The following is a 15,030-nucleotide window of genomic DNA, read 5'->3' as shown; positions in this document are numbered from 1 at the left end:
AAGGCATATTCTTTAGTGAATGACTGCTATTCAAGGGAATGTGGGTGCAGGGACTATATGAGCAAGGATGGGCAGCAGCTGGCTCTCCTGATTGCATTACATTCATCATGGCTTTCTCCTGTTGGTATGGTTCCAGATTGATCCTGTTCTCTTCATATGGTGATCTTGGGATCTTAGTTGGACTTTTGCCTATTTTCTTAGCTAGACTTCTTCCCTCACATTCACAGTGATTTTTATGAATAAATCTCTCTGTTTAACCTTAAATGGAGCTATGTGTTGTTTACAACATTACAAGACCTTACCATTATCTATGCCGCTTAATACTATTTACATATAGCTGTATCTTTTTTTAGAGAGTATTTATTTATTCATTCCCTTTTGTTGCCATTGTTGTAGTTATTGTTGTTGTTATTGCTGTCGTTGTTGTTGGATAGGACAGAGAGAAATGGAGAGAGGAGGGGAAGACAGAGAAGGGGACAGAAAGATAGACACCTGCTGACCTACTTCACTGCTTGTGAAGCGACTCCCCTGCAGGTGAGGAGCCGGGGGACTCGAACTGGGATCCTTATGCTGGTCCTTGCTTTGTGCCACATGTGTTTAACCCACTGTGCTACCGCCGGACTCCTGGCTGTATCTTATATAGTGACATAAGCAGTTGCTTCTGGTCTCCGTGGTCTAAGACGACAGATGAATTAATATTTAAAAGAAATAGTCATTATTAGAAATGTATCAACAATTTAAACCCACTGTTAAATTTCAATAAGGTTACCAATTTGAAATCTTAAGTGCTTTGATTAAAGTAATATATACTCAGAACTGAGGTCTATACATCAAGAAGTCTGAGACTTTCAATCTATTTTTCCCATCTCATATTGGTTAGTGATTTATGAGGTTATAAGTTAGGAGTGTATATTGGCACCATTCCCACCACCAAAGGTCTATGTCCCTACTCTCACCCCACAAAATTTTTTTTTATTAAAAAGTATCTCTCCAGGAGTTGGGCTGTAGCGCAGCGGGTTAAGCGCAGGTGGCGCTAAGCTCAAGGACCGGCGTCAGGATCCCGGTTCGATCCCCCGGCTCCCCACCTGCAGGCAGGTCCCTTCACAGGCGGTGAAGCAGGTCTGCAGGTGTCTTTCTCTCCCCCTCTGTCTTCCCCTCCTCTCTCCATTTCCCTCTGTCCTATCCAACAACAACGACATCAATAATAACTACAACAATAAAACAACAAGGGCAACAAAAGGGAATAAAAAAAAAAGTATCTCTCCACGCAGAGAAAATAAGATGGCAAACATTTGGTTAAGGTGTTGTCTCATACCATTTTCAATTACTTTAAATTTTTATTGAGGGATTAGTGATTTACAGGAAATACATTTGTTGTTACATGTATTAATATTTCTCAATTTTCTGAAAAAAACACCCTCACCCCCAGCCTAGGTCCTCCTTCACCACCCTACACCAGTACCTGAAAACTGTCCCACATGCCCCAGAGTCCTTTACTTTGGTGTAATACACCCAACCAGTCCAAGCTTGACTTCGTGCTTCTCCCTTTCTGTTCTTACTTCTCAACTTCTGTCCATGAGTGAGATCATCCCAAATTCACCCGTCTCTTTCTGGCTTATGTCACTTAACATGATTCCTTCAAGCTCCATCCCAAATGAGGTGAAGAAGGATCATTCTTAATAGCTGATTCGTAGTCTATTGTGTATATAGACCACAACTTGTGTAGTCACTCATCTGTTGTTGGACACCTAGGTTGTTTCCAGGTTTTGGCTATTGCCAATTATGCTGCTTGTAACAGGTATAGAACTTTTTGCATGGCTGTGTTTGATTCCTTAGGATATAGGGGTTGGACCAATTCACATTCCCACCAGCAGTGCTGGAGAGTTCCTTTGCCCTCACAGCCTCTTCAGTATTTGTTATTACTATCCTTTCTGGTGTATCCATTCTCACAGGAATGAAGTGGTTGTATTTATTTGCATTTTTCTGTCAATCACTTGAAGCATTTTTCATATGTGTTTTGGATCTTTGGGTATCCTCATTGATAAATATTTTGTGCATATCCTTTCCCCGCTTCTGGATGGGGTCATTTCTTTCTTCCTTTTCTTTTTTGCTAAGTTTGGTGAGCTCTTTACATATTTTGGTTATTAGCCTTGTGTCTGATGTATGGCCTGTAAAGATGTTTGTAAGATGTCTCTTCTGTTGGGTAGTGGTTTCTTTTGCTCTGCAGAAGCTTTTCAATTTGATGTATTCCCAATGGTTTATTTTTGTTTTGTCTTCCATTAATTGGACTTGTGTCAATGACTATGCCTATAAAAGTTAGCTGGAAAAGAGTCCTATCAATATTTTCTTCTAAATATTTGATAGTTTTTTTTTGTCTAACATCCAAGTCCTTGATCCATGTGAAGTTTACTTTTATGTGTAGTGAAATGTAGTAGTTGTTTCATTCTTCTGCATGTTTCAACCCAATCTTCCTAACACCATTTGTTGGGAAGAGATGCTCCTTTCTCCATTTAATAATTTGCCCCCCCCCCAGTCAAAAATTATATGTCCCTAGAACTGAGGGTTAATTTCTGGCCTCTCAATTCTATTCCACTGGTCTATATTTGTTCCAGTACCAGGTAATTTTGATTACAGTGACTCTATAATCAAGTTTGAGATCTGGGACCATGATGCCTTCAGATTTGTTCTTTTAGTCATTTTTCTCCTAGTTAGCACAACTTATTAACTAGCAACCCTCCTAATTGAAGTGTAATCTTGGGGGAAATGTTATAAAAAGATATGTTATCCATTCCATCATTCCTGAATAAAAGACATTAAAAAAGAAAAATAGGTAGGTAGAGAGGAAGAGAAAGCAGCAGAACAGTGCAGATAAACTGTGGGGTAAAATTGTCTAATGTACAAGGCATAATAAAAATGGAAGAGGTTGTAAGATGGTTCAAGAGCTTGGAGAGCACAGAGTCATGGGTGACTCGCAGGTCATTGGGTTGAAATATGGGAAAATGTCATTAGAAAATTGGCATGAAGAAAATTTATAGATGAGAAATCCATGGTTTGTGATATTGTAAAAGGAGACAGTGTGTGCCTCATGGTCTAGAAAAATCCCCACACGATGGGGAGGAATAGTCATGGGAAGAGTCAAAGCTTTGGTGTTATCAGTGGAGGAATCTTCAAAAACATTATATCCATTAGTTAAACCTATTACCCAGTAGCCATGTTTAGGCTGATATAAAGAGTAAACATCTATGTTACATTTGCCCCTATTTTCAGCTAGTTTATTTATTAACCTGATTGTGGATCTAGAGTAATTTTTACAACATATCCCCAGGAGCCAGGCTGTTTTATGTGACACATCTACCTCCCAGTAATGTTTCCCTGGTGTGATAGCTGTAGATCCCATAACACTATAATTTTCGTAATTGTACTGATAGGCATTATATAGATTCTGATTTCTCACATATCTCACTTCTCTTTGATCCTCAGAAATGGCAATACTTGGTTTTTCAAAGGAAACATCGAGTGTCACATAATCTGTAGAGAAATGACAGGGGTTGGGTTAGGGTTATGATGCAACTTTCCATCTGACATTGTGAAAAGGAATTTCCCACTAACTTAAGTGGGATTGAAAATGAATTTTATTACTGCACCAAAGTGGAGGACTCTGGGGTGGGTGGAGCGGGAGAATGCAGGTCCAAGGAGGATGACAGAGGACCTAGTGGGGGTTGTGCTGTTGTGTGGAAGACTGGGAAGTGTTACGCACATACAAACTGTTGTATTTGCTGTCAAATGTAAACCATTAATTCCCCAATAAAGAAGTTAAAAATAAAAAAGAAAATGAATTTTATCCTACACAGAAATAGTATAACATGTTTGAGCATGTTCAGTGGGGAAGCATGGATGTTGAAACATCATTAGAATGTGCAAAATTCTGAGAAATGATGAAAACAAGAGAAATTTAATGATACTGTGATTTCTCCTTACCCCAGTAGTGTTGCATGTCCCTTAGTTCTGAAATGATAAAAATTTAAAGTATAACATGTAAGTAAAATAACAAACACAGAATTCCATTTCCTCATCAGGATTAGAGTCTATGCTGAAGTAATGAACTAGTGAATGAAAAGATAAACCCAACACCTGATCAATCCCTAGTCAATATGAGTAGATCATCATTAAATATGGTCATATTATCATCATGTGCTTTCTGTCCTCTCTTATTTCCTATATCCATACCAAGACATTGTGTACTCCACCCCACCCAACTTCCACAAGACACCTTCAGCCACCCACTTGCTCTATCATCTCTCACCATCAAACATTTGCAGCATCCCCTTCAGGTCAGGAACTCTGAACTTTCTCCTTCTGACCATGGGAAAAGTTTGTGGCTTCGTCAAGGTCAAGGTCTCACTCCTAGGAATGATAAAAATTGAGGCCCTGACCTCTGATATGTTTGTCCAATTAAATAATTTTTTGGTCCTGTCTTTTCATCCCAATAATTCACTTGAGCCCTGAGAGAGAGTAAATTCCTGACTTTGGAGTCAGAAGATATGAGGTCATGTTAATCTTCCCAATCAGACTTTGTGTTACCTATAAGAGAAACTGACATCCCAGAAACTAAGTTTCTTCCTTTCAAATGGAAGTGATTAACTTCTCCTTCTTTATTTTCTAGAATCCATATCAAAGTGTGTGTGGTAATATTTTGTTAAAGAAAACTATGATACTTAAAAATAATTAACTTGGGTTCAATCCCCAGCACCACCATGAGTCAGAGTTGAGCAGGATTTTGATATTCTCTGAGGCTTTCTTTCTGTATTTCTCTTGCTCATTAAATAAAGAAATGGAGGAGGAAGAGCAGGAGGAGGAGGAGGAGGAGGAGGGAGAAGGGATGGTCAGGAGAGAGAAAGAAAGATCATGGTTTTGGATCCAGTATCATGAAGGTCCTCTTGAAATTAGCTTGGGTGCATTGGCTAGATGCTTTCCCTTTGGTTCAGAAGCACCAGTAGTGACCCTGACTTGGCTGTATCCTCACTTTGTTTGGATAGACACTCAGTTCAGCCAGCAGAAAAATGGCCTGTGCTTGCTGATGAAGTATTTCTAGGACTATGGTGTCCTATAATCAGTGTATAGTGTGACACCTCTGTATTTCCGTCCCCTGCAAGTGATGGCTATATCCAACCCCTGGTTTCAAATAAGTGGGCTTTATTTACAACTACATTGTTTTTTTACCTCAAGAGTAGGGAAAAAAAAGGGGGGGGGGAACTTAGGCATGTCATGTGTGTTGTCTTTATATACAATGAGCAGGAAAAGTCCAAGTTATTTTTTACATCTTCAATAATTCACCCAGACAGACCAGGTCATTGATTCCTCCAGCTTTCTAAGACTTTCAAGAATGCCTTCTTTAAAAAAAAAAAAAATTCAATTATCATTATTGGATAGAAAAATCCAGAAATTAAGAGGGTAGGGAGTGAGAGAGGGAAAGAGAATGAGACACCTGCAGCCCTACTTTTGAAAGCCCTGCTTTTGCCCGGCAGGTGGGGACTGAGGGCTTGAACCCAGGTCCTTGCACATTGTAACATGTGCTCACAACCAGGTACACCACCACTGGGCCCCTCAGGAATGCTTTTGGAAAGACCTGAATAGAAGGTATAATAGATCATCAGCACATTCTTGTGCTCCCTCTTCTTGGTAGTGCTTGATTGATGTGGTTGTATTATATGACATACAGAAAAACTGTAGCTGCCTAGGAACTAAGAAGCGACATGCCAAACCTCTAGCGCACTACCAAACATGGTAGAGTTCTCACTGATAACCACATGTGCTTTTATGTTTTTATTAGTCTGCATTTTAATTAATTAATTAAATTTTATTTTATTTTATGTATTTATTATTGGACAGAGACAGAGAGACACCTGCAGCTCTGCTCCACCATTCGTGAAGCTCTCTCTAGGCGGGGACCAGGGGCTTGAACCTGGGTCCTTGTGCTCTGTGATGTGTGCACTTAACCAGGTGCGCCACCAGCTGGCCCCTGCATTTTTTTATAAAGTGGACCTTTCCTTCATATCACTTCGGTTAAAAGAGGTTTTATCGTACTAGAATCAAATTGAATAAATTTTTCTTCTGCTAAAGGAAAAGTAGAAGAAGGGAGAGGAGGAAGAGAAAGAGAAAGAAGAAGTGGCCGTCAGCTTCCACAGTGGGGCGGGGGGGCATTCATTTTTGCTTAAATGGCTCATGTGCTTTTCTGATATGAGCCTTTTTAATTTTCCTGACTAAAATTTTAAAACATCAGGGTGGGGGGAAGCCTATGAGGAATACTTAGAGGTGTGGGAGGAAATTCTTGGTCCTCTTTCACAAGCAATAAATATAATGGACCTGAAACACTCAGGACACAAACCCTGCACTATCACTTTCTGATCATTTCCCTGAGGATCCACTCAAATGCAGGGTTTTTTTTTTTTTTTTTTTGTACCTCTGAGACAACTTTCTTATAAAACAACATTTTCCCTATAAAGACAAACTTTGAAAAAGTCTTGGCGCTGAAGAATAAGTGCTGAATAAGCTCCCTGAATCGTTACTTATTTATTTAATTCTCCTTCCCCCTTTCTCTTTCTTTCTGATGACAGAGACAGAAAGTAATCAAGAGGGGGAGGGGTGAGAAGAAAGAGAGAAAGGGAGACACCTGCAGCACGGCCTCCCAGCTCATCAAGTTTCCCTTCTCCATGTGGGCCCACGTACACATGGGGATTTGCGCTCTCAACCAAGTGTACCACCTACTAGCCATAATTGATTGACTAATTGATCTATTAATGTATTCTCATCCCAGGTCTTTACTGCTTCCAGTTACCCTTTTCAATAGAGACAGAGTGACAAAGACAGAGAGACAGAAAGAGACAGGGAGATTGACCACAGCAGTAAAGTTGGGGTTGGGCTGGAAACTGCATGCCTGGCAAAACAGGACCACTATCTGGGTGAACTATCTTGCCAGATTTTGAAAAATATTTTTTTAATGACTGAGGAGAGGGGAAAGGGGAAGGAAGTCACTAAATTTCTTCTTTTTCGTCTTCCTCTCTTCCTCCCTCTTATCCTCATCCTTCTCCTCCTCCTCCTTCTTCTTCTCCTCCTCCTCCTTCTCCCTCTTTTTCTTCTTCTTTTTTACTATCTGCATGTAGGTTGGATTGTTTTTCTCTATAACCCCTACCCTCTCAATTTTTGGCTGTTTCTACACAATAAAGATAATTTTTTTTAAAAAAAAAAAGCATTATTTTTTCCCCTTCTATTGCTACCAGTGTCATGACTGAGGCTCAGTGCCAGCATTATGACTCCACCGCCCCCAGCCACCATCCCCCCCACCCCATACACACACATACACTTTTTCCTATTGTTTATTATCTAGGAGAGGGAAACTGAGAGGGGGAGAGAAGAAAGAGAGAGAGAGAAAGAGAGAGATACTTGCTTCACCACTTGTGAAGCACCCCACCCCCCAAAGGTGGGAGATGAACCCTGGCCCATCTGTACAGTAATGTTTGTACTCACCTGGGTGTGCTACTGCCCAGCCCTCTGAATTTCTTTTCAAAGTACAAAAGGTCCATCATTTTGATCTTTGATACCTACCTTTCTATGACATCATTCACATCCTATGGAGAAAGAAAAAGTAAGGGTCAAGAAGTAATAAGCCTTCATACTTAGCGTCTTACTTATATACCCAGCACTGCTTGAAGAGGAGGAAATGGAGATGTTCTCATTATGATGGACAAAAACGTAATGACAGACCCAGGTCACAGATGTATAGCTGTCAGATATTCTTTTTTAAAAAAAAAATATTTATTATCTTTATTCATTGGATAGAAACAGCCAGAAACCAAGAGGGAAGGAGGTGATAGGGAGAAAGACAGAGAGACACCTGCAGCCCTGCTTCACCACTCACAAAGCTTTCCCCCTGCAGGTGGGGGCTAGGGGCTTGAACCCAGGTCCTCGCGCACAGTAATATATGCGCTCAACCTGGCGCGCCACCACTCAGCCCCCGGCTATCTGATATTCTAAAATAAAAAGTACTTGCCTGGGTCAAAGAGCATTTGTGTCACTACTGAAAAATAGCACAGCAACACAGAAGGGACAATTAGTTTTACTTTTCTCATAGCTCAGATGTCGGATGTTCCCAAACCTCACCTGCAACATCTCCATCAACGACCCCTGCAATCGACGCTCCACATCGGAGGTGAGATCTTGGACCAACTGACTTTGTTGGATCAGTTCACTGTCAGCCTTATTCAGGCAAGAGAAAATGCCTTCCTGCTCTTTGCTTAGCTTCTCCTTTTCTTCCAGCTCCTTAGTGTCCAGTATTTCTCTCAGCTGTTTAAACTCTGCCTGGACAATTTGAATCTCAGCTTCTATTTGATTCTTCAGGAATAAGAACGACAGAAAGTTAGCTGAGGTTAGCAGACAAAGGTTGAGAGCCAGTAGAAAACAAACAAACAAACAAACAAACAAAAAAGCATTCTGTTTGGGAAGTTCACACAGGGGAGTGAGATAGAAATAAGAATCTATTATTGGGGAAACTGAAATTTCCTGTGTTCCCACAATTGCATTCCAACGTCAAGACCTTAAGTCTGCAATATCTAGACTAACCCTCAAGCAGAAAAAAAGAGGTGTGTGGGTTTTGTGCCTCCATCCTGAATGACTCCTGATTCTAATCCTCACCCTCTGGCAAAAGCTGAACACTGACACTACAGCACAAGTCAGGATGATTGTGTTGTTGCTGTAGAAGAAAAGGCTGAACACTTTGGCAGGTGTTGGGTGCAAAATTCATTTGTCATCCTCACCAGAGAATCTCTCTACAAATACCTTCTTCTAAAGACCTGTATTCATCAGTGACGTGTTCCCTAATCACCCCCACCTTTACTAGGCAAAGAGCAGGGGATGCATCTGATGACTTGTGCGGGCTTATCATCAGTCAACAAAGAGGAGGGAAGGTCTTGTGACTCAGCCCCCAACTCTTACCCAGGTTCCTAACTTCCTCAGAAAATGCCTCCCCTTACCTGCCAGGAAGTTTTCTCTTCTCTGATGTGAGCTCTCAATTCTTCAGCTTCTGCCTTCTTTTCTGACAGTTGCCCTAGAGTTGCCTGGAGTTTCTCCTGTGAGAGAAGAACAAAGTTGAGTCGAGCTATGAGCTTCTTTAGTGTGTGAATAGACAGAAGACGGGGAGAGTCAGACAGATGTCTTAAATTATAGAGTTTAGAGAAACCGAAAGAAAAGAAATTAAAACTGTGACCTGAAAATGGTCAAAAACCTGAAATGGTGAATGGTTCAGTAAGCAGGTTCCAAATGCTACCATGCTGCCAAGTGGACTTCCCTGGGCAGACAACCCCATCAATGTGTCCTGGCGCCCCACATCCCCAGAGCCCTGCCCTACTAGGGAAAGAGAGAGACAGACTAGGAGTATGAATTAACCTGCCAATGCCATGTTCAGTGGGGAAGCAATTACAGAGTCAGACCTTCCACCTTCTGCACCCCACAATGACCCTGGGTCCATGCTCCCAGAGGGATAAAGAATAGGAAAGCTATCAGGGGAAGGGATGGGATACAGAGTTCTGGTGGTGGGAATTGTGTGGAGTTGGACCCCTCTTGTCCTATGGTTTTGCCAGTGTTTCCTTTTTATAAATAAAAATTGAAAAAATAAAAGTAGATGCATGTCATGCTCTCTTCTCCAAGAAAAGACTGGATTTCTATGTCCCAGAAGAACATAGCTGATTCTGTACCAAGAAAATTGCTTGTATCTCAATTTACCTATCTCCTACTTATCTTTCATTACAAAGGCTTATTGAGAATTTTTCTTAGGCACCAAATCATCTCCTAACACAAGCTTCAAAAACAACTATCGCAGCCCAGAAGGTGGAATAGTGACAGGAATGTTGCACTTAAAAGCATGAAGTTGGTCACTGAATTCCCAGGATCATGTATACCATCCTCCCCCACCCTGATGTTAATAAATATATAAATATTTTTTTTAAAGGTATCTCTTAATGGCTAAAAATCTAGCATTAGTGGCTTGGGAGGTAGTAAGGTATATAAAGCATTGGACACTCATATACAAGGTTTCTGTTCAATCCCCAACATCACATGTGTGAGGGTGAAATTTTGGTTATTTCTCTCTCCTCCTCTCTATTATTACAAATAATAGATCTTTTTAAAGTTAAATAATAATAATAATCTAGGATTATCCTTTTGTAAGTGGCTAGATGTCCTCCAGGCATTAAAAAGTGAGAATAGGGGGAGTCAGGCAGTAGCTCAGCAGGTTAAGCGCAGGTGGCGCAAAGCACAAGGAGGGGCATAAGGATCCTGGTTCGAGCCCCCAGCTCCCCACCTGCAGGGGAGTCGCTTTACAAGACATGAAGCAGGTCTGCAGGTGTCTATCTTTCTCTCCCCATCTCTGTCTTCCCTTCCTCTCTCCATTTCTCTCTGTCCTATCAAACAATGACGACATCAGTAATAACAGCAATAATAACCACAACAATAAAACAACAGGGACAACAGAATGGAATAAATAAATAAATATTTTTAAAAATTAAAAAAAGAAAAGAAATATTAGGTCTTAGGACTTTGTTGACAAGGTCATTAGCATCAAAGGCCTAGTGGATTTCCAAAAAGGTCCAATTTCTGCCCTGTCATCCATTTATCTTGTTCTCCCACCTGGTATTTCTGGGCACTCTCCTCCAGGAGGAAAGTCTGGTGGCCGCGGTGCTCCTGAGACCTCTCACAAAGCCAGCAAATGACCTTCCCATCCTTCTCACAGAAGAGCAGGAGTTTCTCTCCATGGCGCACACAGAGATCTCTCTTCTTCTCCTCTGGGCTCAACTTGACCTCTCGGAGTTTCTCCACTATGTTAGTCAGAAGCCGAATAGGACGCAGTTTCTTAGGCTGGTAACTGATCCTGCACACGGGACAGCTCTTGTCTCCTTCTTGGGCAGTTCCAGACTCCTTGTCATTTGCTAAGATGCAGGCCTGGCAGAAGACATGACTACAGTCCAGAATGAGGGGTTCTCTCAGGAGATCCATGCAGATGGGACAGGTCACCTCCTCCTGTATGTCTACCAAGATTCCTGATGCCATCTCCACTGCTTTCCAGCTCCAGCCGTCTGACTTCTAAGGTCTTCTTGCTCCCAAGTGCCTGGCTGATTGAAACATTGTGGGGGGGGGGGGGGGCTTAAGCAAGAAATACATAAATAACAAAGTTTAACTGTGTACAAATCAAGGATGGATCAAGATCAAGTTATGAAGATAAAAATAAAAGAGGAAAACAAGGAAGAGAGAGTGCTTGACCATACAATTTTTTAAAAAAGTTCTTTTCTCATTATGTCAGCACTTCTTTCTGAGTTACTGTCTACTGACACAATCTTGTCTTACCTGTGTAATGCTTGTTGGTTTTCTGTACTCATATGGAACAAAAAATTTTGCTCTAAGTTGTGGTATATATACACAACGGAATACTATTCAGCTGTAAAAAAAAAAAAAGGTGATGTCACCGTTTTCAGTTGATCTTGGATGGACCTTGAAAAAATCATGTTGAGTGAAATAAGTCAGAAACAGAAGGATGAATATGGGATGATCTCAATCTCAGGCCAAAGTTGAAAAACAAGATCAGAAAAGAAAACACAAGTAGAACCTGAAATGGAATTGGCATATCGCACCAAAGTAAAGTGGTGGGTGGGGAGAATACAGGTCCAAGAAGGATTCAGAGGACCTAGTAGGGGTTGTATTGTTATATGGGAAACTGGGGAATGTTATGCATGTACAAACCATTGTACTTACTGTTGAAGGTAAAACATGAATTCCCCAATTAAAAAAAATCAGAAAAGAAAAAAAACGTAAACAGTACATAAAAATAGTTATAGTCTTCATATGAATTGGCTTTCTTTTTTAAAGTCAGTCATTAATCCCTCCAGTCTACAGTAACTCGGTTCCATTCATTAGACACAACACACACACACAAAATTTGCTATAAGGACTGTTCTCTCACTGTTTGTGAAACTGAAGTCTACTCTAGCAAACAAAGAAGATGAGAGTAACTTAGTCTGGAGAAATAATGACTCCTCCAAGAAAAAAAAAGAAAGACTTATCCACTCTCTTAAACCTCTTTCCCAGTGTGATACTTTCAGTCATCTCACCACTTCTGTCATTATTATTATTATCACTATTATCTTTACTCATTTATTGGCTAAGACAGTCAGAAATCAAGAGAGAAAGGGGTGATAAGAGAGTGAGAAAGACAAAGAGACACCTACAACACTGTTTAATGACTTTTGAGAACTGTGGTTGCTATCTTTGGGAGGTGGGAGGGTGGGGATACAGAACACTGGTGGTAGTTTGGTGTAGAGCTTTACATTATAGGGCCGGGTGGTGGTGCACCTGGTTGAGCGCACATGTTACAATGTGCAAGGACCCAGATTCGAATCCCTGGTCCCCACCAGCAGGGGAAAAGCTTTACGAGTGGTACAGCAGTGCTGCAGGTGTCTCTCTGTCTCTCTTCCTCTCTACCCCCCCCATTCCCTCTTGATTTCTGGCTGTCTCTATCCAATAAATAAAGATTAAAAAAAAAAAGAACTATACACTATAATCTTAAAGTCTATTAGCACACAGATTAACAGTAACATAGTATTAATAACAAATAAAAGAAATTATTATATAAAAATAAAATAAAAAATAGTCCTGTTCATAACAGAACCTCATCTGGTGTCCAGACTGGCATCAGGGAACTCAGGCAGGTAGACCTGGAGCCTCCGGGGGGAGGGCCAAGGGTTTGGCTGAGACAGTCAGCTGCTCTTAACTGGCCAGTCACCAGCTCCAGCAAAATGTCCAAGTTCAGATAGAGCCCCAAAGCACCAGCCCTTTGGGAAAATAAGACTATTTATCAGATTCTCTTCACTTGTTATGAAAAAAGATAAGAACTCATAAAAACAGATTCTTTACAAACACTCTGCTGGGAACTGAAGGCAGGGGTGGGCTGGCTTGGAGGGCGAGTCTCAAGGTAGAGAAACCCCAGAAGTTCAGTGGGTCCCATGTTGAGCCTCTTTCCCAGGCTCTAGTTCTACAAGGAAGGCCCTGAGTTCCTACTGTGAAGGGCTTTTATCTCTTCTTGTGGAAGAACTTCATTTGGTTACCCAAACCTTAAAAAAAATTTTTTTTAAAAACTTGAGATTTCAACAGCTGATCATCTTGGGAGCCATCACGTACTCACTTTTAAAAACAGTTGCATTGGATTATAGTGACGACAAATATAGTCATGTTAACAATGGAATACTACGACATACAGTAAATGTATGAACATATATTTTTAAAAGATTCACAATTTTTTCTGAATTCACTGTACTATCATCATTATAGCTAGAAAGGTAGTGAGAGAGGAAGAGAGAGAGAGAGAGAGAGAGAAAGAGAGAGGGGAGAGAGAGAGAGAGAGTCCTTCAATGCAGTGAAATCCAGGCTTGAACCTGGGTCACACACACGGTAAAGCAGCACAATATTCACAAGCTATTAGCCCCAGCGCATGGAGTTTTGTATCTACTGCTGCTCAGTGTCTATCTACGGACTGGCTCCTCTGGAAGATGAGCATCAGCAGCCCTACCCCTGCGCCCTACAGGGATCCTGGAGGAGAAGCCAAATGCCAGGATGTCTGCACCCTGCACCCATAGCTCCCTTTCCACTTGGCTGGCAAGGCCCTAAAATGCAGGTGAATGCAGATGTGGGAACCTGGAGACCCTGGTTGAAGTTAATCCCCATCAGGCGAGGCATCCCAGAGCTGGAATGTCAAAGCTGGAAGACTGGGAAACTCAGGTCTCGCTCTAAGTGCCTCTAAAGCTTGTGTTTGTCTCTCTTTTCTATCACTGCTTTGCTTCAGTAAATGCTCATCTCTTGGAACGTGGCCGAGTCCTGTAACTCTCTATACAGACAGTCTATGACTTTACGAGCAGAGTTTAAAGGGAACTTCTATATCCTTTGCCATTTTCCCTCTGGCACCACTACTGAAATTCAATGATAAATGTTCCTACCACTGAATATAAAACTATATAGTCCAGGTCCCCTGAGATAGAGCATAGGTTCAGGTTCACCCGTGCCCATAAACTAGGGAAAAATATATACCTGATAGCAGAAGTACACAAGAGCATGCAGGGAATAACCCCCAACATTTCGTCTGCACTATTCCAGTCTTTAGGTCCATGATTGTTCAACAATTTGTTTGGCTTTGTATGTTAACTCTCTTTTCAGCCACCAGGTTCCGGATGCCAGCAAGATGCTGACCAGACTTCCCTGGATTGAAGACCCCACCAATGTGTACTGGAGCTCCGCTTCCTCAGAGCCCCACCCTACTAGGGAAAGAGAGAGGCAGACTGGGAGTATGGATCCACCAGTCAACGTCCATGTTCAGCGGGGAAGCAATTACAGAAGCCAGACCTTCCACCCTCTGCAACCCACAACGACCCTAGATCCATACTCCCAGAGAGATAGAGAATGGGAAAGCTATCAGGGGCGGGGGTGGGATATGGAGATCGGGTTATGGGAATTGTGCTGAACTGTACCCCTCTTATTCTATGGTTTTGTTAATGTCTCCTTTCTTAAATAAAAAAAAAAAAGAAAAATGAAAAATGAAAAAAAACTAATGCTTAGTCATCATCCTTATTTTGGCCACAGACATCCATCAACCATTAATTTTTTTTTTGTATTTTCATCAATTTGACTTTGCTTATCAATTCACCAAAAAATAGGATTATAATATATGGTGACTTGAATCCAATGCTATCACTCCTCTTATTGCCAACAACTTCATCTACCCTGGATTTATTTGCAATGTCATCCGCCCCTGAGCTACTGACTTCTCTTCTCTTTTCCCTGCTTCAGTTCCCCTGACTTTGAGCTTCCTTCTGCTCTCAGATCCTGCAAGATGATCAAAGTTTCAGAAGGTGGCAGAGGAAGAATGACAGGAATGAAATTGCCTACTTCTCCAATGTCCCCTACCTGTCTCACTTCTTTACCCTGTCCCTTGGCCCTTCA

General features: G+C 41.4%; 1 protein-coding gene across 1 annotated transcript; it reads right to left on the bottom strand.

Annotated features, from left to right (window-relative positions):
- Window positions 1–2,098: 2,098 nt before the first annotated feature.
- LOC103122823 (tripartite motif-containing protein 5-like) lies at window positions 2,099–13,165 on the bottom strand. Its single transcript, XM_007533443.3, has 7 exons — window positions 10,678–13,165; window positions 9,027–9,122; window positions 8,158–8,388; window positions 7,603–7,625; window positions 4,304–4,404; window positions 3,979–4,005; window positions 2,099–3,528 (listed from the first exon to the last, which is right to left on the bottom strand). The coding sequence occupies exons 1-7, from the start codon at window positions 11,095–11,097 to the stop codon at window positions 2,936–2,938; spliced, it is 1,491 nt and encodes a 496-aa protein (XP_007533505.1). The 5' UTR covers window positions 11,098–13,165; the 3' UTR covers window positions 2,099–2,935.
- Between the last annotated feature and the right edge of the window lie 1,865 nt (window positions 13,166–15,030).

This window comes from Erinaceus europaeus, chromosome 17 (assembly GCF_950295315.1).
Source record: "Erinaceus europaeus chromosome 17, mEriEur2.1, whole genome shotgun sequence".
NCBI classification, from domain to species: domain Eukaryota; kingdom Metazoa; phylum Chordata; class Mammalia; order Eulipotyphla; family Erinaceidae; genus Erinaceus; species Erinaceus europaeus.
This window is presented reverse-complemented; position numbering and strand designations above follow the sequence as displayed.

Coding starts and splice junctions, on each gene's coding strand:
- LOC103122823 (XM_007533443.3), bottom strand. CDS start 11,097: ATGGCATCAGGAATCTTGGTAGACATACAGGAGGAGGTGACCTGTCCC. Junction 8,389..9,026: donor AAGAGAAAACTTCCTGGCAG/GTAAGGGGAGGC, acceptor TTATTCCTGAAG/AATCAAATAGAAGCTGAGAT. Junction 3,529..3,978: donor GGACATGCAACACTACTGGG/GTAAGGAGAAAT, acceptor ATTTCTCTACAG/ATTATGTGACACTCGATGTT.